We start from the raw sequence: 22,758 nt of genomic DNA, 5'->3' as shown, positions 1-22,758 counted from the left end.
ACTAATAAGGAAATAGTAAATGGAAACTTAGGACTTCCATGATGTACATGGTCTTCACAAGAATATATAGACCTTAGTTCACAGCTGTACAACTGCATGCATTTGAAGCAGGATGTTGATTTTAAGAATAGCATTAAACATTAACCAAAACAGTTAGTGGATGAACAAAGATAATCGGAGCTGAAAGAAGCTCTGTTTTGAGAAAATATTAATTGTAGCTGCTCTGTCACTGTTTTTTCTTCAAAAATTGTGTTCACACCTAACAGCGTCTTATTTAGAGAACTCCATTTCCATTGGAACGCTTGCAGGTCTTTGCAGATTTGTCCGACACAACAGTTGATATGGAACAGACCCATTTTTACCACAGAGCACAGCTGTGCAGTGTGAACTTTTTAAAGTGGCGTGACATGTAAACTGGGACACAAACACACAAGCAATTTGTTTTTGCTGTTATTGTTTGTGTCTGAGAAATAATCTGTCATTCAAGGTTTGTGTCAGTTGGGAAACTTTCCCTACCGATTGGTACATACTGAAAGTAAACTCTACAGTTTCTATGCTACAGGATCTCTAGAGGTTTGTGAGGTTGTGCATCATAGATTGGTTATTAATGTGTGTTCAGAGCGGCTGCGCTCTTGGTGTTTAGACAGTTAAGGATCCAGGTTGCACTGCATACATTTGAGTTAGGATTTTGAGTTAAAGAAGACATTAAATTTGTTGATTTCAGGTGGGAAAAAAAGTACAGGCATGCATTATTTAGCAGTATGCACCCAACAAACACATTATAAACAAAAAGCAATGTAGGAATTTATTGTAGACACTCATGAGATGTTGAGCAACTGACGGGAGTGCAGAAGAAAGGAATGATTTTCATATTGACCACGGAAGAGAGAAGGTCAGGAGAGCACGTAAAGATGAGAAGGTGAAACTTTGTTACCTTGTTTAGAAACAATCTGACAACATGCATGGATTATCTATAAAAGATGGACATAACCACCATGATGTCAGCCATGGGACTGAAGTTTTGAGGCTTCAACTTCCAGGTTTGACCATATTTTGACAAGAAGGTGGAGCTGAGTTCTGAGTCAGATCAGGGAGATGTTAGTCTAACTCACTGGTTATAGGTTGCAGATACAAACCTGACAATGGTCGTGTACTTCACATGACTTTCTCCTCCCCTTCTGCTACAGTAAACCACAATAGCCTCCGAGCAGCAACACTGAAAATTTCAGGATTTGCAGCAGGTTTGGATCGTGCACTAAAGCAGCCGGCTAGTTTTTGCCAGTGGATTATTCATTTTAACGACAGTTCTTGCCTCCCTGCATGCAAAAGTCACACCATCAATTCATCCTGCCCTTCATCCTGTCCTGAGTCCTGCCAGAGATGGCTGGGATTGATTTAAACATGGCAGCTTTTTACCCCTACAGCAGAATGATAACAAGGTCCAGTCAGACCATTCTACACGGAGCAGGTTCAGCACTAGTCAGAAGTTATCCTCTAGTCCTGATCCATACAGCAAGTTGTCAGGGAGGCATTTTGTCCCTCAAAAATAGCTCTAAAAAAGGTTCAACAGAGGTAGTTTTTGAAGTTCTGATTCTAAAATTGCCAGCAAGTTCCTGCAGTGAGAAGAGCCTAAAGAGACAAAGACAGCGTCTGCATAGATACTAGTGATTAAGACCATAAACTCACAAAGAAAATGTTTACTGAGATAATAAATAGCTTAGGTCACTTTCTCACAGACTTCTATATAATCTGACTCATTTTTGCAACTGGTCCAGTCGCCCCCTGCTGGCTGTTAGGAAGAATGCAGGTTCATAATGCTTATTCACTGGCTTCACTTTTCAGATCGAGAGGCAAACGTCCATTTTTTACATACAGTCTATGGAAAATGACGTAAAATAACTAAAATATTAAAACATGCATTCAGTGATTTCAGCTCTAGAATATATTTGAATTCGGTATGAATTGTGTAAAGAAAGATACAGCTGAATTCAGTTTTAGGAATGCAAGATTATGCAGTATCCAGACAGCAGCAGTGGAGGAAGAAGTTCTTAAGAATCAAAAGTATGAGTAGAAATTATGTATGAAAATCTACACCGCCACCCCAAAATATGCTTCTAGTTTGACAACTAAGAATATGAATTATGTGAAATTTCTGTGAAGTTGCAGATCCACATTTCTATGATTGTGCATTTCTCTGTGTGTGTGTGCAGAACAGAAGTAAAAGGTCACGACGAAGCACAGGACTGTGAAAGCAGGGCAGGAAATTCTGTCTGTGCGATGCAGGTGTTCTGCTAAAACGGCCTCTCAGGTGGCTGAAACTGGGTTTATTTGGACAGGAGGGGATGGAGTACACTGAGGAGGGTGAGGAGGGAAAACAAAGAAGGAAATGAAAGTATCGAAAACGAATGGAGGACACAAGCAAAGAGCAGGTTGGAGAACACTTTCATTCAGTGGTTGTGATGTTCCTCCAGTGAGCCACACATGCAGAAGCTAACAACATGTTTCTTACAGACACCTTGCCCAGCAAAAGTGTTTCCTCACAGCCCCGTGTCACTCCCACTGACCTTCGTTTTCTTGGCGACAGTGACATTTCATAGCAAAGCCACTTACACACATCATAAAGACTAACCTTTATTGACCATTGACACCATGGATACAGAGACAAGCCAGAAAGGCAGATGTTCACCCACACATGTATGGAAATGTCACTTATTGTCCACACCTATATGCTGCGTTACGAAGGACGAGTAAAACGCCATTTCAGGAGAATTTCTCTCTCCGTCGTTGCTCTGTATTGCTTGTGTGACAGCTGGCCCAGGGGTCATCTCCCTCACTGTGCTTTTGTCCCTCTGCCCATTCAGCACTACCTAAAGCCCAGTGCAGCAGCAGCAGCAGCAGCAGCAGCAGCAGCACAACACAATCACAGCAAACTCCCACTGGTGGCCGCCAAGTCTGCATTTCAGCAGGGCAACTCTCACTGCAGCACACTGGAGTGACAGTGAATGGAAACTTTTTCCACACTCTTCCCAAGGTGGCATCATATTTGTGTAGTATAGCTGACGCACTCAAACCTAAAATAGATTTTTTTTTTTTTTTTTTTTTACAGCCAACCTCAGTAATGACATTGTGCGATTTTGTTAAAAACTAAACTGTCCTCCATAAGTTATTGAGAAAGAAATGCATTTTCCCCAATGAGACACTTCTAATGCTGCTAATTTTAGCAGCTTTGTTTCCTAATTTTGTCGATAAGGAAATAAGGACTCTTGTACATAAGTTAAAACAAACTGAAAGTCACATATTTGTCCTATATATGAACAGATATAAACGTATAGTTTTATTGGAGCCTATTTAGTTTTTATATGGTTAGTTCAGGGTTCAAATGACTGACTCAAGACCCTTCAGTATCTACTGCAATTATTAAAAAGGCCTACAACTGTATCCCTCTGGGGAACCTTGTACTGCAGAAGTGTGAGGTTTTTCTATGAAACATCCAGTTCTTGTACAATCATATGTGTTTTTATTCTGTCTGAGAAACAATCTGTCATTCAGGTTTGTACCAGCTGGGAAACTTTGGCCACCCACTGGTTTATATTGAAAAGTAAATTCAACAGATTCTGTTTTAAACAATAACTATAGAAGTATGTGAGGCTGTGGGTCATAGATGTGTCCAAAAATCTCCAAACTCCAATGTCTGTTTGTCTGTCTGTGTGTTTGAATATGATTTAACCCTTTAACCCCAAACAGTTTCTGGGTGTTTTTTTTTTTGCTCCTGTTTCATTTTTTTTCTCACTTTGGACTCATTTTTACTGCAATATAAAGTCCTGCACCTCTGTGGAAACAGAACAACCATGGCTACAAGAAAAGAAAACTCAAAAATGTCTTTTGTGCAGTTTGGCAAGCTATAGTTCCATAAATTTAAAGTAAGTAAAAGAAAAAATAGAATTTATTTTACAAAATATTGGGAAAAAATTAATCAACATATGCAGTGTTTTTCCAGGTGTCCACGTGTGTTATAAATACTATAAAAAAATAAAAATTTATTAAAAAATGATGAAATGGTAAATCTAAAGGCTATAGATATTTAATTGTTATCTGTTTCCTATCAGCAGTTTAGCCAAGAAGTTGCTGAATTTTTGTCACATGACTGTTAATAACAACTTAGTCACTCATGGCTTCTTGGTTTTGCCAAGCAGGACAGATTTTTTTGCTTTTTGCACAGTTTGGCTTGTGTAAACAACTTAATTTGAAGGATTTTTAGAAAATGTAGAATAAATAGTTTGATGAAATATTAAAATTTTAAGCTTAGATTTGGTTAATTTTTCCAATAGAACCAACTTGCCACAGATGAGTAGTTCAAAGACTGCCAGAAGGGTGAAAAGGCAGCATTTTTTTCTATTTTGTTAGTTTCTGGCTCTGACAAAGGGTGTACTTTTGGCACTTTTTTGAACAGAACATGTTTTTCAAGCCAGCTGGCAGATGTTAGGGTTCACAGAGTGGGTTTTTTTCTGAGGACTTGAGCCCAGGTGTCTCTTTCCATAAACCACCTCAGTGTCTCACATGTCGTTGTTTCTGTGTCTCCTCAGTCCAACACTTCCTTTAACCGTGACGTAGTGAAGGCCGGTACTGGTAGACGTTTCCTCGGCGGTCTCCTTGACGACACGTCCTACTGCTACACTCTGGAGGTGTCCTTCTACAGCTACATGACAGCTGGCAGCACCGCCACCGTGCCCTACACCGAGGAGACATGTATCCTTCGCCCCGCGTGGAAAAGGAAAGATATGCTTCAAAGTATAGAGAGCAGCAGCAGTAATATTGTCCTTAATTTCTCATGTCTTATTGTCTCACACACACAAACTGTTCCTGCAGCAACAATCTCCCACTGAAATCAACTGATCTTGTAATCACTGGAGTCGTTATTTTAATGTTCTTGGCTGGGAGAGTGTGTGAACGTGTGTGTACGAGCGACTGTGTTTGTGTATTTCGGGTCATGTGTACTCGTTAGAAAAAGCATGTTGCTTCTTTGTTGCCTCTTGTTGCGACAGATGTGCAGTGACAGAATAGGGATGTGATAGCTGCGTCTATTGATTTCCTTTACAAAGGAGAGAGGAGAAAGGGGGCCTGTGTTGGCATATGTAGTGCCGTGTGCGCACAGTTCAAGCTTTGATTGCGATAAACAATGGAACAATGGAGCAAACAAGATCCCTGTCAACTACTATCATGCACACACACACACACACACACACACACATACATTCATCACGCTATAAAAGCGAAGGTCGCAGGTGCCTTAATGGAGGCAGATGGGAGGAAGTTTTCCTTCGACTGACCTTCTCGGGGCTGAAGAGCTCCTGAGAGCTGGCCAGTGGCTCTGATCTCACCGATAGAGTGAGTGAGAAGAGGGAGGAAGAGAGATTTGTAGAGAGCGATAACGACCCTACATATGAAAAGTATGTGCTCCCCTGCACATCCTCTGCTGGTGGAAGGGGCAGCTGGATATAGACGAAGCCCTAGTGCCCTCTAGTGCCGATAGCTGGAAACAGTCTGGCTGCCACAGCTGAGGAAAGTCACGATTCATTAACACATGAAAAGTTAGAGATGAAAAGATCACTCAGAAGTCTTTACGGTGATGTTTTAAGGGGATTTAGTGGCAAACATGCAACGAGAATGATTAAAAATAAGCCTGTACAGGTGAATTCATGCATGATTTTATGTGTTTTTCATGCAATGTCCATCCATCCATCCAACACCAATCAGTCCTCATTAGGGTCACGGAGGGCCTGGAGTCTATCCCAGCTGACTCAGGGTGAAAGCAGGGGACACCTGGACAGGTAACAGTCTATCACAGGGCTACACACAGAGACAAATAAGCACACTCACATTCACACCTACAGACAGCTTAGTATCACCAATTAACCTCAGCGTGTTTTTGGCTGCACAGTGGATCGTTGGTTAGCACTGTCACCTTGGAGCTAGAAGATCCCCGGTTGGCGTCCCCACCTTCCTGGGACCTTTCTGCATGTTCTCCCTGTGTATGCATGGGTTTTCTTCAGGTACTCCGGCTTCCTTCCATAGTTGAAAAACATGCTGAGGTTAATTGATAATTTGAAACTGACTGTAGGTGTGAGTGTGATTGTTTGTCTCTATGTGTAGCCCTGTGATAGACTGTTACCTGTCCAGGGTTTCCGCTGCCTTTGCCCTAAATCAGCTGGGATAGACTCCAGCCCTCAGGACCCTAATGAGGATTAAGCAGAGTATAGATGATGGATGGATGTTTTTGAACAATGGGAGGAAGTACCTGGAGAAAACCTACACATGCACAGGGAGAATATGCAAACTCCATGCAGAAAGATCCCAGGCTGGGTTGTGAACCAGAGATGTTCTAGCTGTGAGGTGAAAGTGCTAACCTCATGCAATGTCATGGCTTGCATTACAGCTGTGATGCACAAATGAAAGTAGGAGTGTGATGGTGGCACTGAAAAAAAAGGAGTGTGGTTGCTGCTTGTGTGTCCGTGTGCAGATTTCCTTTGAAGGTCAAATTATGAGGTCTGGCGGGAGACTTCTTTTTTTGCTTTTTTGTGTATTCGTGTTTAGCTGCGTGAAAAAAAAAAAGAAGGGGGGAGGCATCTGAGGAGGAGGAGCCGGGACCTGGTGTCGAGTGGAGATTGGGGTCAGGCAGGTTGAAGGAACCGACCATGTCACTTTTTACACCCCAGCAGTCAGCTCGATGGAGCGTGCAAATCATCAACAGAGACCTTTAGCATCCCCCACCACCACCTTCCTCTCTCCTCACCTGACGCACACACACATGCAGACCTCTAAAGCAAATAAATAATAATGCCCGCCACCTTCCAAATGCACTGCCCTCACCCTCTCATCTCTCCCGACTCTCCCCTTTAACACCACTGTGACTTGCAGCCACCAAAATTGAAATCTTAACCTTTCTCTCAGCTGAGACTTTTGTCACAGTTTGAAGGGAAACGACAGTATATGTGTGTGTGTGTGTGTGTGTGTGTGTGTGTGTGTGTGTGTGTGTGTGTGTGTGTGTGTGTGTGTGTGTGTGTGTGTGTGTGTGTGTGTTTGTTTTTTGATTTTCGCGTCCTCCTCTCTCCTCTATTCCGTCCTTTCCTCTCATCTCATCACCCAGAACATAACAGCTCATTATATCATCTAGTCAAGCTGAGAATCCTCTTCTCGGAAACAGCGGGGACAACCTCTATTGTGTGTCTGTCTTCTCTTTGTCCTCTAATCATTTAGCACCTGTGTGTGCGTTTCCTCGTGTTTTTCCACCTGCTCCTGCATGTATACGTCTCTCCTCTGTGATTTCATCAGATCCAGAGAGCTAAATCTGCAGTGCTGGATTTAAACAGCAGATTTTTTTCCTCCTGTTTTATATTGAGTGCAGCAGCATTTTTGTTTTCTTTTTTTTTTTACTGGAGCCTCTAATTCCAACAGCAGAGTTTGAACTGGAAAGTGGAATGGATCAAGGTTGAGAGAATCTGGGATCTCGTTCAAAACACAGCTTGACGCTTTCTGCAGAGTGTGTGTGTGTGTGTGTGTGTGTGTGTGTGTGTGTGTGTGTGTGTGTGTGTGTGTGTGTGTGTGTGTGTGTGTGTGTGTGTGTGTGTGTGTGTGTGTGTGTGTGTGTGTGTGTGCGTGTGTGTGCGTGTGTGTACAGTGTGTGTTTTTTATGAGCCTACTTACTGACTGTGTATATGTGTGTGTTCTTTTTTGTACTGTGGAGGGACAGCAATCTCTTTGACTTTGAATAATTACTGAATTTATTTTTTTTGCTCTTGTTTTTCGAAGAGCAGCTGCTTCTTCTGTCAGTCCAGATGTGCAGATCTTCAGGAGAGAATTTCAATGCAATTATCTTTCTTGATTCGTGCAAGTGAAGAAATGCATGCAGAGGAAGCTACAGTCTTCCCTACGGACTGTACAGGAAGATGGATAGACCTTCTGTGACGTCACTTGTAGGTTTCCCAATGAAGCTCAGTTTTGTGACTCCGGTTGTCGCCCTCTCAGCAGTGCCAGACTCCTCCCACCTGTCAGTTAAAGTGGCCACACCCTGAATCTCACATAAGATTATAGACTGTATACATAAGATTAACCTTCTGAATCCTAAAAACTGCTGGCAGCTTAGAAAGGTCTTTCATATTTTTAAAAAACGCCAATAATTCACCATTTATCGATGCCAGAAACTGTAAAAACAGAACCTTAACCAATCTTAGCTTAAAATCATGATATTTAGACAAAATCTTTTTATTCTATATATGATAAAGTAGGTATAGAAAATGAATGAATGGATTTGTGGGTGAAGCTAACATATGTTCTCAATTTACTAGTAATTTATCAGTTATATCTAGTTTAAAAGTTGTTTGCTCAACCTTCTGTACCCCAAAACCTTCTGGCAGATTTTAAAGGCGTGTTATTTTTACAAAATCACCAAAATTACGCCATTTATCTGAGCCAGTAACTGTAGAAACAGAAAGAATCATCAAATTTTAACGTTTCCGACAGTCCTTGAACTACTCATCAGTGATGTATGGTTCAGTTAGAAAGCTTAACCAAATCCAACCTTAGAATTGTCATATTTAATGACTCAATTATGCATGTTTCAGGTAAATATTCACCATAAAATAAGCCATTTGCACTAAATAGATTCTGTAAAAAAGAAAAAAAAAAGTTCTGCATTCATTAATAACTCAGCTGCAGCTAACAGTAATATCAGAAAAATGTAGTGACTGTTCGGCTGAACTGCAGGCTGTGCTTAAACAGAAAATAAGAGACAAGTATGGAAATACATTTAAAATCTAAGTAGTAAAATATCTGTAATATGTAGTGTCACCATTTTTTACAGTATCAATAACATCTGTGGACACTTTGAAAAACATTGTGTATGTTAATTACAAGTTTTTCCAATTTTTGTAAACTAAATATTTCAAGTAATTAGGATTTTTTGTATGATAACTGTTTCATACTGCACAGAGGACATTTCTGAGTTCTGTCTTCTTCTAGTCATGGTTCTTCTGTTTCCATGGAAGGGCAAGACTATATTGTAGTGACAAATGTGTGAGGAAAAACATGGCAGGAGCAAAAAGCAAACAAACAAAAACAACAAAAGTAAATTCCAATTAAACAACTAAAAACCTACACAGAAACTGCTTGAAGTTCATAAGCAAAAGGATAAAATCAGCTAAAGATGGGATATTTTAACTTAAAATACTCCAAAAATGAAAAATGAGCAAACAGTGGAAAAAGGTGCCAGAAGAGCTTTGGAGTTCAGAGTGTTAAGACTTTGTAGAATTTAATCGGGTGAGTTATATAAGATTCACCTTCCATCATTAACGAGGAAATTAACTAAAGAGATCAAAAGTGCTTTCTATACCAGGTTGTAAACATGTTTATTTCTGCTGTAAATTTGAGCATTTTAACATGGAGGTCTATGGAGATTGACTCGCTGTTGGATGCAGCCTCTAGTGGCCATTTTAGGAACTGCAGGCCCTGAAAGTTGTCGCTTGGTACAAATTTCTGGGAATGTCTTCGCATCAAACGTGGTCACTGATAGTCTGATCAAGCGCAGCATCGATGGGTTATTCATCTGGATTGTGCAACATCAGCAAATGGGTGGATGCATTGATACAGGATGTCCTGACAGTCGGGTCAGCTGGCTTTGAAACACACACAAATACACACTCCCCATTCCCTTCATGTGCGTGAGTGCCAAACACTCACCATAACAGCGGGCCTCCATGAATACCAGAGCTGCCAATGGAACACAGTATGCATCAGTGAACGTGACGCCCGTGGACAGGCTGTGACAAGTATGCAAATGGTATAGCTCGGAGGCAAATAAGCTTCACTGCCGCACATCATACACATCATATCACACAGACACGCACAAATGGATAGGCGCTCACACATGCAGGCGAGCGCACACAGACACACCGGCATCTATGCACACAGTCGATTGCACAAATATTGTTGCCATGCTCAGATGACCAGGTGTCCTCACATGAGTACATGCAAAGATGCACAAACACTCATGCACAAACACCTTCACTTGTGTTTTCAGTCGGTTTTGTGTGGACGCTGATAAGGCCCAAAGTCGGAGAAAGTTTGGAAATTTCGTTCTGAAGTTGTGCTCACGGCTGAAAATGTGTGGTTGAAACTTTTAAAATAGTTTGAATGCTGAAAGAAGCTGAAATAGCAGCTAAAATGGAAGTTTAAGTGAAAATTTTACCTTAATACTTATGAATATCTTTAGCGTTTAGAGGCCTTTTTACATAGAGATGGTTTGAAATTTTGCACCTTTTAATTTGCGTTTCTTTTTTCTTTAACTTTATAAGTACAGGAGACAGAAACATGAAACTTTCAGGGCTGAAAGACACACTGGAGTGCTGGTTCAGGCTCATCTTGTACATATGAATTTCTTCTGTATCAGAACAGTATTCTAACATGCGCATATTTTAACTCTGGTAAACAGAATGTAAAATTTTGCATATGTGCAGGTTCAAAGCATCATCATGTTAGAAAATTGATTGGACACAGTAGGAATTATGGCTGGAAGATGAACCTGGTGGCAAATGTAGGTACAGCCTTTAATTTGTTGTAACATGCTAATATGAGGGCTGCACAGTGGTGTAGTGGTTAGCACTTTCACCTTGCAGCAAGAAGATCCCTGGTTCACGTCCCGGCTTTCCCGGGATCTTTCTGCATGGAGTTTGCATGTTCTCCCTGTGCATGCGTGGGTTTTCTCCGGGTACTCCGGCTTCCTCCCACAGTCCAAAAATATGCTGAGGTTAATTGATCATTCTAAATTGCCCGTAGGTGTGAATGTGAGAGTGATTGTTTGTCTCTGTATGTAGCCCTGTGACAGACTGGTGACCTGTCTAGGGTGTCCCCTGCCTTCACCTGAGTCAGCTGGGATAGACTCCAGCCCCCCCATGACCCTAGTGAGGATTAAGCGGTGTATAGATAATGGATGGATGGATGCTAATATGACCCTGAAAGTTTACCCAGAATGCCCTTTTCAAAGTTTATGCTCAAAGCTGGTTATTAAAATATCCTTCTGAACTAAAATGACATTTAGTCTTTAGATTATGACACCTGAAGTGGATGTAAAATTGATTTGGTTGCAGTTTTTAACAGAACTCAAATGTGTTTTTCAGCTTTGAAAATTTGATGTGTCTATTTCCTGAACTTATGAAGTTATGAGGAAAATGCAAATAAAAAGGCCACACTGTAGACCCAACCGTACGTGCTTCAAGGCTTACAGTAACTGTGTCCAATGTAGCTACATTGATCCAAAATGTGTCAGCTGCACAATCAAGGCTGTAAAATTGTGCGATTTCTACAGTTTTTTTGGTTTATTTTCTTTTCACCTGCGCCAACGTCATGGTGTCTTTTTCTTTTTGCTTCAAACCAGCATCAAAGCCCTCATAAGGGTTACGACAGCAGGATGAACCACAGGACTTTCATCCCAGTTGAGTTGAGTAGGGTTTTTTAATCACAATTTACTCTCGTTTTTAGTTGTTTTTTGCTTTTCTTTATGCTACAAAACTACTTCAGAAGGCTTCAGAGCCTGAACTACTTGGTCAGATTCAGGAAAATATCCTGATTCGGGTAAAACACATGAAATACACACAGTAGTTTTCTATATTTCTAGAGCGATTTCCCATGAAAAGCCCCTAAAAAACTTTGTCATCTCACAAATTTACAGCCTTTTTCTGTGTAAAATAACACAGTGTGGATCTACTTCCTACTATTACACGTCTTTTGTGAGACTGTGTCGAACTCTCAGTCGAAGAGTAAAAATTGAAAGCTTGTAAAATGTCAGCAAGTGTCGGAGTTGAAGGCAGCGATGTGTAACCTACTCAAAGCGGTTGAACAGCCAGTTTGAGATCAGGAGTGAGCAGCTGAAATGTTAGAAATAAACTTAAAGGAATCCATTGTAAACCACAGATAATTGCTGGCAGTGCAGATCTTTTGAAGCATCTCTCGTTGTGAGTTCATTTTTATTTATTATCTCTTCTGCCATTGTATTGTAGCATTATAAAAATGAATGGATTAATGTCGGCAATAACAAAGAACATAAAGGCAGAGTTGGAGCTATAAAGTGCAGGTACTTAGATGAGATGTGTGTGTGTGTTTATACTTTAATTCACTCTTTGTTTTACAGTGTCTTCCTTTGTTTAACTTTTTGGAACAAATTGCTCCTTCTGAACCATCAAATGACAGAAAGAAACATACTAATTGCCATATTAAAAGAGTATCTATATGCTGTTTTTAAAAGATTAGTGCATATAGTGTAAGAAAACAGGTGTTTTTTTCATTTTATTGCTCAGGTTTCAGAGCTCGTCTCCTTGACAGTGACAGTTTGTCCTGTCAGGGATTTCAATCAGCTCCTGTTTGTCCCTTTGGGCAGCAGGACGTGAGGTCTTTCAGTCCGCTGATTCGCTGCTGGGGACAAAAATGTCCCTTTCAGTATTGCTGTTGTCGACTAGCCTCTTAATTAGCATTGATAATTAGTCCTCTACGTGTCAGAGCGGTGACAGGACCTGTCAGTGGCCTGTATTGATGGCTCCAGCATCCCCTTGCTCGTCTCCTTGTTAACTCCCGTCTGATCTCGACAGCATTCTCCACGTGTCTTGTTCGTTTTACCACTAGGGGCCTTGTTGTCTGCTCGTCACCTTGTCGGTCTGTCTGTCTGTCTGGCAGGACCGGGCACAAGAGACGTGGCGGTGAAAGACGCTAAATGCCGCGCTGACAGCAAACATGTGCAGTAAACAAGTCATGACGCCGCCTCCATCTCACGTGTCCCACAATCTCATCAGCATCAGAGTCCGGCGTGCCCTTGAGCATGACAGTGACCTGCTATTGATTGGACAAGGCCACGATGTGTACAAGATGTTAAAGAATACACCTCACACACCTCAGGGACAGCAGCAGAGACACTGACAGGCTGAACACACACCTCAGTGACCTCCCCACTGATGGATAATGACTACACAATGATCTGATGATACTTTACAACCCCGTGAAGATGAAGACGCATAATACGCAATATTCCATCTCAATCATCAAACTTTTAGAGCAATTTCTGCTCAGCAATGTCTGATTTGCCTGAAAGTTTTATAGCATGAAATGGGGATATTTCTAAACACATTTGTCAAATTTTAACTTCATATCTCAAATGAGAGGGTTAGAAGCAGAGTGGTCTAACACCACAGCTCAAACCTAGCGTTATGGTGGCAGTTCTAACGTTAGACCGTTCATGAAAACACCAAACTTTGAACCCATTTTTCTCAAAAACTACAGAAAGTGGGTTAGACCACTCTACTCCAACCCTTCAAATACTTTAGGAGATAACAGTACATGTACCTTTTACAGAGCAATGCATTTAAAAAACATTCTTTTTTTCAGATAAAAGCTTGAAATTTTCACTATTATTACCCATAATGCCACTGATTTAGAATCTGCAGCATTGGACAAGAACATAAATACAATACAATTATACAATAATGAGAGCACTGAAATATGAAGAAACTTTGAGCACACATTAACAAAAAAAAAAAAGAAAAATTGGTCATGCAGAAGTCAACTAGTGATATTGTCAGAACCGTATGTAGCTACATGTCACAATAAGACAAAACTAAATATATAAAATACTTTTTAATATGAAATACTTGACCACAAAAATGAAAGGAAAGTTGTTTTTGTTGAATTTTCATAGCTGGCTGAGCAGGTATGAGAAGTTGTACCACAAAAATATTGGTAGATCCAAGTAGATCTGAGTTCTGGGGTTTCAAATGGATCTCTATACAATACAGTAAAACTAATAAAATATATGTTAATTTTTAATATGGGTATGTTTTTCATTTTCAACATTGGTTTGGAAGAGACTTGCCAGGTAATTTTGTATTATTTCTTTAAGAATTATCACATTAGCATCAGTGGGATTTTTCTAGTAGAAACTTTCATGTCGACATATATTTAATGGTAACTTGATCTACTAATGTGAGCAAGACTTTAGTGGTAAATTTATTCTCATGATCACCGTGGAAGCTGTTTAATAGGATCAAAATGGATCCTCTTGCTTTGTGTTCCATTGGGGATAAACTTGGCCTTTAAAACCAAAGTCACAGCTGGACTGTGCAGAAAGTTAAAGTGTGAAGACATGTATAAGACCTGCTAAACAGTCTACCTTCAAGCATCTAAATGTAAATGAATTCAGTATAATATGCACCCTTTCATTGTGTTTTTTCCAGCCTACATTGTGGGGCCTGAAGATGAACAATACATATGCATATATTTTGTTAATTTTATTTGGCTATCCAGAAAATGTTTTTGTGGTACAACTTGTCAAACTTTCTTTTCATTTCTGTGGCCAAATATTTCATATTTAAAGGTATTTTTTATGTTTAGTTTTGTATTATTGTGTCATGCAGCTACATATGGTTCATAAAATATCACCAGCTGATTTCTGCATTATCATTTTGTTTGTTAATGTTTATTCAAAGTTGTGACTTTTCATGATTGCTTCACTTTTTTCATATTTTACTTCACACATAGTAGTCTGATCTGCTCATCTAGTATTACAGATTCTGAATCAATTGTATGATGAGAAATAACAGTAAAGATTTCAGAATTTTATCTTTAATAGTTCCTGAGATGCTGTAAATCAAACATCAAATTTTGATGAGCTGAAAGTGGGTCAACATGCAATTTTTAAAAATTTCACCAAAGCAGTTAATATATCAATCTAAAGTTTCACAGATACCATTCTAAATATCTATAGTTCATGATAAAAATAAGTTTCCAGTAAACCAGACATGTCTGAGCAGAAGGCCCCTGATGATTTCAGACTGAATAACTATTATCAGCATGTGTTAATTCAACACAGGCTGCGTTTTGAAGCAGCTGAAGCAGCTTTTCTGAGTATTTCCACCACCACTCTAATCCGAGCTGCAGCCCACTGACTGTGTCCTGGCTCACGCCGGCATCACTTCCTGCTTCCAGAGCCCACGGTTTCCCCCGGCAACGGGCCAGGCAGCAGCAGGGCATCCTCTGTGTCCCCGACCGTTCACCCTGTGGAAGAGGTTCTCCTTCAGAAGCCGACCGTCCATCACAAAACCTCCTGTAATAGACGGTGAGTCGTGATAAGCCAAGCTGAGAGGCCATCTGCGCTCGGTGGGGTCCGGGAGATATTTCTGTCGCTGAGCGTGCCTGGCCAAAGAGCTCAGGACTGGCACCAAGCTCTGCTGATGGAAGAGAAGTGAGGAAAACATCGAAAACTTTCCAGAGGTCACACAGAAGACGTCAAGGATACAAGGACACTGTAAACAGTACAGTTGTGTGAGTGTGTGTGTTTACATCAGTGTATCATCTCTAGTAGCAGACGCATGAATCAGATTAAATCACATTTCAATCAGAGCACATTTTAGAATAGAATAGTCATTGCTAAATGAAAACCCGTGGCAGTTTAGCAGTTCTTTGGGTTGGCAAAGTCATTACAAAAAAATTCAAATGAAATAAATGAAAATATAATACAAATAAAAATTGTGCAAAAAGGGTTCATTTTACTATAATCACAACTGACTAAATGAATTATTTCAGGTCTTTAGTTTTAAATGCTACTGCTGGTTACGCCCCCTTCAGGAAGGACATTCTCTCTGCATTTTCAGTTCCTCTGATGCTAGATGTGTACGAAGAGTCTTGTGTTCACTCTTGCAGCTGACAGCAGGACTTTTGCTGTGCTTTGCTCGTGGTTGAGACATTTTAGAGTCAGCAGAAGAAGCTCTAGAAAGTACATAGAATAGAATAGAATAGAATAGAATAGAATAGAATAGAATAGAATAGAATAGAATAGAATAGAATAGAATAGAAGTTGTTTGTCTTTGCAACTTTGCAACAAAATTAGACATCTCTTGCTGCATTATAAATAAATACAAAATGCTTAAACATCATGAGTTAACCAAAGTGCTGCACAAGTTATCAGTGAGGCAGCAATGTAAAAAATTATTAATACTTGTAAAAATCTATTTGTAAAACAACTAAAAATATAAAATACTAAAAACAAAGCCAAACCTTGCAAGATTAATACCTGAAATAAAATAGAAAATACTAAAATATGAAGGCCATTACAAGCAACCAAAAGCCATTAATAACATGTACGCCTTGACATTTTTCTTAAAAATGTCACTGGAGGAGGAACATTGGATTAAATAAAAGCTGTTTTGAAGCTTTGGAGCTACTGCTGGTACAGTTAACAGCTGCTGTTGAGCATCCAAGAAGCCTGGGGGTAAATTAGGGCAGAGAAAAGTCCTGAAATGTACCCAGGTGCCAAACCATGCATGGCTTAAAATCGATTCTGTAGTAAACAGGCAGCCAGAGCAGCGATGCAGGAACAGATGCGATGCTTTTCATTTCTTTGGTACCGGTTAGGAGTCTTGCAACAGATAGAAGCGGCCAATATGAACTGCATTAATTTCCTCAAGGATGTTACTGCTGTAGTCACAGTCTTTGTGTCATTCAGACAGAGGATGCATCTTAGTTTATTACCTTGGAGTTAATCTGTTTGTCAACATTCAGGCATGTAGTTTGGTTCTCAGTAGCTGGTGGATCAAACAGTCACTTCAGTTTTATTGTCATTTAGCGGAAGACAGTTTTTTTGTCTATCCAGCACCTCCTGGTGGTGAATTATCTTCATATGTGCCTTTTTTTTTGGCCATAATAGCTGCATGACTGTACTTGGGATTATTAGCCTTCTCACTGATCGGTTAATTGATCCACAACTTTGATCCAAACTACCTCAACAACTGTTGCACTGGTTTCCATGAAAGTTTGTATAGATTCTAATGGTTTCCAGAGTGTTAATGCTAATGATTTTGGTTTTCTCTAAACTTTTTCTCTTGAGCCACTAATGGAGCAAATATCTCAGGTATCCTTTGACATCTTTACTGGATGAATTCTCTCAGCATCCTTTATATACATTTATGTTTTCCATGTGATTAACTGTAATAACTTTGCTTATCATTTAATTTTTCTTCAGCATCATCATCGTCAATTTTATGGTTTTACGTTACATACTAGAAAGAATAAAGGCATTCCCATCAGCTGCATTTAGCAAATTAGCATTCTAACATGCAAAAATAATACTCGTTTAAGACATGAAAAGAGCAACATTGCTGCTTCATCAATCTGTTAAATCATCATTCAGGCGAGATTTGACAGCCCATCAAGTGATGTCTAATATGTCATACCTATAAACAAAAGACTCAATCTAAGCTAACAGCAAGGCCAGCAGCTTATCTGTCCAAATAAATAACTGTCAAATTTATTAATGCTGAAAATGATGTCTATGTGTGATGATAAGCTAACGACTACTTTACCAACAGTAAAGTTTAGTATATTGGCTGTGATGCTGTGTAAGACATGACACAGTGTACGCAAAGTACAAAGTGAGACTTTCTGTTAGAGCCGAAACAATCCTGTCTCTTTTTTTTTGCAGATAATATACAATTATGAGTAATTAAAGAAATTACTGCTGTTGTTCCATGTGTGTAAATGCACACAACTCTCTACTCTTATGGATCCTGCAGGTTTTTAATTGATTTGGAGGAAAGAGTCTTACTAATAGCTGGAAGCAACAGCTCCTTTTAACTTTTTGTCAAAACCCGGATTACATTCATTATTAGTGAATCTCTGTCTTGAGATTATGATTTTTCTATGGACATTTCAGTTTGTAGTTTATGTAGAATTGTAGCTAACGGGAAAAAATGTTTGTGAATTTGGTGCACAAACTGTGTCTTTTGCTCTCTGTGAAGTTTTTGGACCAGTATTGGTGCTGAAATATGGAAAAATCCCCCAAATACCTTCCAAATAGTGCACTCAAAGGGCTGTGGCTTGTGCGTGCCTATTTGTTTATGCGACGACATGAAATTCAGACTTGTGCCACGTTGCCAGTGATGCAGATATGTGTCCAGGTCCGACCTGTCGTTGCAGCTTTTATGAAGACATGAAGCCAGCATGTTCAGTTTCAGATTAAATGGAAGGAGTGGAGGTCTAAAAGAGAGCAAACATGGTTAATTTTATAGCTGCATTATCACTGTGAGATAGTCTGACATGGCTGTGGAGTTTTGTGTCGAACTATTGTGCATTAAAATTAGCATAAAGGCAACATTCAGGAGGGCTTAACCTTCTTTTGTTCGTCCATAGTTTTATCTCAACCTAATCAGTATCATCAGACTGTTGTGTTTAATGAGACACACTGTGAGGGCTCCCCACCCACACACACACACACACACACACACACACACACACACACACACACACACACACACACACACACACACACACACACACACACACACTCACAGCAAGTCTGGCCTGATGCAGGACTCACAGACAAACAGCCAGATGGGGTATAAACATAGTGTGGAGTCATGTGGAGAGTGTTGCCATCAGCCTGCCGAGTGAAGAATGAAGTCCTGCTCAGCCTCCTGAACATACACATCAATACGCCATCAAAGGCCAAGGTGACAGACTCGCTACAGAGGGGCTGGCTTGCAAATTTACAGGCCTAACTTCCCGGTAATACCGTCTGGTTTGTGTGTTGCTTGAGGTATGACAAACTACAAAGCCGGAGGTGTACGCCCCGGCAGCCTGCTCAAACCTGCAGATGGATGGTTTACAAGTCCAACAGCTTTTGGGGAATTGCTTTTTCGCCTTTAGCAACTAGAATTTATGTAGCGTGGGTCTTTTTTTTATCATTTCAAAGAAAAGGGAAAAGAAAAATGACCAAACACCATCTATTTGTTGTTGTTTTTCCCTCTTATTTTAAATGCTTTTTGTTGTTGTCTGTATGCCAGTTGTTTCAATCACACAGACAGATAGTCCAGCAGATGACAGGTCGTATCTGAGTATCACCAAGGTAATGACAAGGGAAAAGTGACGGATTACGTCTCCGTGTTGCTCCATCATGCTCCAGCCCGGTGAAGGATGGAGGTAGCTACTCATCAGTGCCACCAGATAGAGAAAACCCGCTCTGGATCTGTTTGTTTGGATGAACTGTAGAGGATGGAGATGTGTCTGAAAGAGGTGGACGGACAGATTGGCAGCTCATAATGACGTGTTTTTTCCAGTCCACTCACCTCAGATGAAATTTACTTGTGTTAGCTCCTATTTATCTGCATTTACTACACGCTCACTCCTGCTGATTGGGAACATTGTCGGCATCTAGTGTTTTGCTATTTCTTCATCATCGGAACCTGATTGGCGTCATTACTCGTCTTGCTAGCTTAATGATCGCAGGCTTAGCAACAGCACTAGGCGCTCAGCTGTTTTAAAAAGGCCACAAAGTTATTGATATTGTCCCTAATGTAGTGAGGGACGGTTGGGCAGGGGGATGATGTGTGCGCTCACCTCTGCATTTAAATTAGGCCCCAGTGTATAAGTAATTGCTTTTGTCTGATTCATACCGGCGTCGTGCATTCGGCTGACGTGAGTGAAATGCAGCTGATTTAGCTCCACTAAACTCAGCAGTGTGGTGTAACTGGAGGATTTACGCTGCTCATTTCTCCTGGTGCTTGTCGCCAGTTATTTATTGGAGCTCGCTGGGTGTGTCGGCCATGACGGAGGGGATGTTTTTAAGGCCCTTTTCGTAAAAATACTGCTTCATGTTACACGTGTCTCAAAATCTACTTGTAGATTTAGTGGTTTGAATGCATCATGCAAATGTACATAATCGATATGAAAAATTTAGAGTGCCTTCAATCTGTGGAAATTTTTCACCTCCGTTCCGTACAGTTGGGTGTTTTAGCCTGCAGTATTTTTGCAGCTGTGGCTTTTCCTGCCAAGCTGCTTTCTGCGAGCTGAAAAAAAGTCACGTCACCAGTTTTTCTTTATGGTTCCAAAATAAATTAGTTGCATAGATGTTTGTCACAACAAATGTTTTGACTTGTAACAGCAGTAAATCATATATGGAGCCAATACCATTAATCATTGCATAAAAAAGGCCTATTTAACTAAAGCCTGCATTACTGGTTTTCTATTTCTTGCCACTTGAGTTCAACACAAAAAATCAATGTACTGTCACCACATAAAATTTATATACTGTTAAAATGTTTTTTAAAACTGTTTTTAACTGTATTTCTTTCCAATTTACTGTTTTTTCTAAAGATTTTTCCCTGTTTTGTTAAATTACAGACAATATCTAGTAAAATCACATAAAGAATGTGTTTATTTACATATTATTGATTAAAAAAGAGAGACTGCCTTGGCGTCTACATCAAATATGTTTCTACAAATGCTAATTCTCTCCCTTACTTTAAAATTACAGTACTTTTTTGCTTTAAAAAATTCAATAAGCAAAACAAAATCTAATTTCATGAACATTTGCTATTATTTTTTTTAAATTATGTTTATTGAAAATTAAAATTAAAAATGTTTCAAGCCTGTTAAATAGTTATTTTACAGTTTTTCCCCTTTTGGTTAAATTACAGAAAAAAAAATTCAAAATCACAGAAAAGAAGTATTGGTTTACATTTACACACAAAAAAATCTGCCAAAAAATAATGATGTCCTTATCAAAGATCTGTATTTTTAAAATAGTAATTATTGTTTTGTTTTGTTTTTTTACAATGCCTACCAGTGAAAATACATAGTGTTGCTGTATTTATTTTGTATTTATTTGACAGATTATTGTGGCAATTTTTACTATTTTTACAACTTTCTTTTAATGCCTCTATTTATTTATTTTTTATTTATGTATTTTTATTAACAAATTTTTTTTCTCCTTTTTTTTCTTTTTTTCTGACTATTTCAGCAGCCAAAGAGCAACATGAATATTCATTTCCATTGCTCCTGGCCCTCCTGTTAATGAAAGTCCAAAATTCTAACTAATTTGGGCTCAGTTTTTGGTCTCTGAGGAGAAGTTGTGTGGTTTTAGTTTGCTAAATACTTCATGGTGTGTTTGTCATAACAAAAATAAAGTAAAATTACAGTTCATAAATCCAAAAGAATCAGCTTAAAGGTGGCAAAATTCTTCGTAGAACTGATGGAAACAGTTACTACAAGTGATTCCTTTTACATAAAAATAGTCTTTGCTTGTTTTAAATACAGATTTATACACCTTTATGTTAATTTCCACATTTTTCCCCTTGTCATGTGCTGCCTCCTTTGTAATGGCTCTGTAACTACCACTTTCAGAAATGTTGTTTTGCAGAGCTACTTCAATTCAAAGACATTTAACTTTAACTTCCTGTATCAGACACAAAGCTGGGCCGAAACGTGGCTCGAACCTTCCTGGACTACTACAAACAGAACAACTTTATCAAGGACAACCGGCCGACTCACATTCAAAGGTAAAACAGTCACAGCAGTAAATAACTCGAGTGTCTTTTGCTCATTACTGAATGTGTTTCTGTTTTCTGAACTTTGTGCCTCCGTCTCCGTCATTCATGTTGAATTGTTTGTCTCTGCAGCTCGGAGGCGACGTCCCAGACGGGCAACGGTAACGGGAAGGTCGGCGTCGTTGGCAGAGACTCATCGGACAGAGAGAAGGAGAGGAGTGTCAGACACTAGATGGACAGACGGACTCAGGCTGAGCATGTATAAAATGCAGAGCGCCATGGCAGGAGGATCCTTCATGCTTCTTCGCATTTATAAGCTCCACATCTCCGCAGCTATAAAGACCTATTTTCACAGATTTGTAACGTGGGATGGCTGCTACTTGCAGGACTGAACAGGTTTCCTCCTGGGTTGTTTAGTGACTATGAAACATGGAGTATTGAAACACTGAAGGGAGACGGACTGCTTATCCATCTGAACTCCATCTGAGGCCTTCACTCATTTTTGTTGTAAAAAAAAAGCATGCTTCTTCAGTCTTAGTGACTTATTCAATGCTGTTATTGTGTTATTTGCTCTGTTTTATACTATATTCAGCCATTAAACAATTAAGCACCTAATCATAATGTTTCTGTCTTAAATCAATACCGAGTAGCCAAATACGACCTTGTAGGGTTCATTTGATCAGTGGTTTGGTAGATTTTCACATCCAATATTTAGGATTTTTTTTTTCTAATTTTGGTGTTATTTTTTTAAAACCACAAATAACTTTAAAAGGTGCTACTATGACCCTTATAATCTGCACAGTCTGATTGGTCCTGCATCACAAGTGGCAGCCAATCAGTGAAGGATTAAAGTGGAAACATGTAAAACTAAGGCTGCACTTACATTGTTTTAGCATGAGCAATATGTATCACAGCCACATAGAGCAAAGCAAATGAATTTGAATGCAAAATGCTGCAAGTTTTTTGCCGCTTGATATGAAAAGAACCCTCACATGTTTTTCATTCTAAGACTGATCTACAAAAGAAGTCTGTCTGGATTACCATTTACTTGAATTTAGAAGTTCTTGGATGAGTTTTTTTTTTTAAGTTTATTTAAAAGTCACAGAGTCTGCTGTCTGTTTTAAAATGTTGTTAAGATGTTGTTGAGATGTCATTGATTTTTTTGTGTTTCATTTTGTTTTGTTTATTTTTGCAGGGAAAAGTAAAGAAAAAGAGAACAGCCACAGAGCAATAAATACGCCTCATAAAACAATACAAAACTTAAAAGTCCATCAGTGTGAGATAATAAATCAAAGTCAGTAAAAACAATAAAACTGTCTAATGATTAAAAATGTTGTTGGTATGTTGTTGAAATGTTGTTTAGATGTTTAAATGTTGTTTAAATGTTAAGAGTCGGTTTGTTTGGATT

The 22,758-nt window shown here is 39.4% G+C and overlaps 1 protein-coding gene across 1 annotated transcript in view; it reads left to right on the top strand.

Annotated features, from left to right (window-relative positions):
- agbl4 (AGBL carboxypeptidase 4) overlaps positions 1-22,681 on the top strand; it is a 439,604-nt gene extending 416,923 nt beyond the window's left edge. The window contains exons 11-13 of the mRNA XM_055015739.1: positions 4,584-4,746; positions 21,269-21,362; positions 21,483-22,681. Coding sequence (XP_054871714.1) covers positions 4,584-4,746; positions 21,269-21,362; positions 21,483-21,582 — 357 coding nt within the window. The 3' untranslated portion in view covers positions 21,583-22,681. The remainder of the gene's footprint in view (positions 1-4,583; positions 4,747-21,268; positions 21,363-21,482) is intronic.
- Positions 22,682-22,758: the final 77 nt, after the last annotated feature.

Source organism: Amphiprion ocellaris, chromosome 2 (assembly GCF_022539595.1).
Source record: "Amphiprion ocellaris isolate individual 3 ecotype Okinawa chromosome 2, ASM2253959v1, whole genome shotgun sequence".
In the NCBI taxonomy this organism is placed as follows: domain Eukaryota; kingdom Metazoa; phylum Chordata; class Actinopteri; family Pomacentridae; genus Amphiprion; species Amphiprion ocellaris.
Note: the sequence above shows the minus strand (reverse complement) of the source record. Positions and strands in the feature narration are given on the sequence as shown.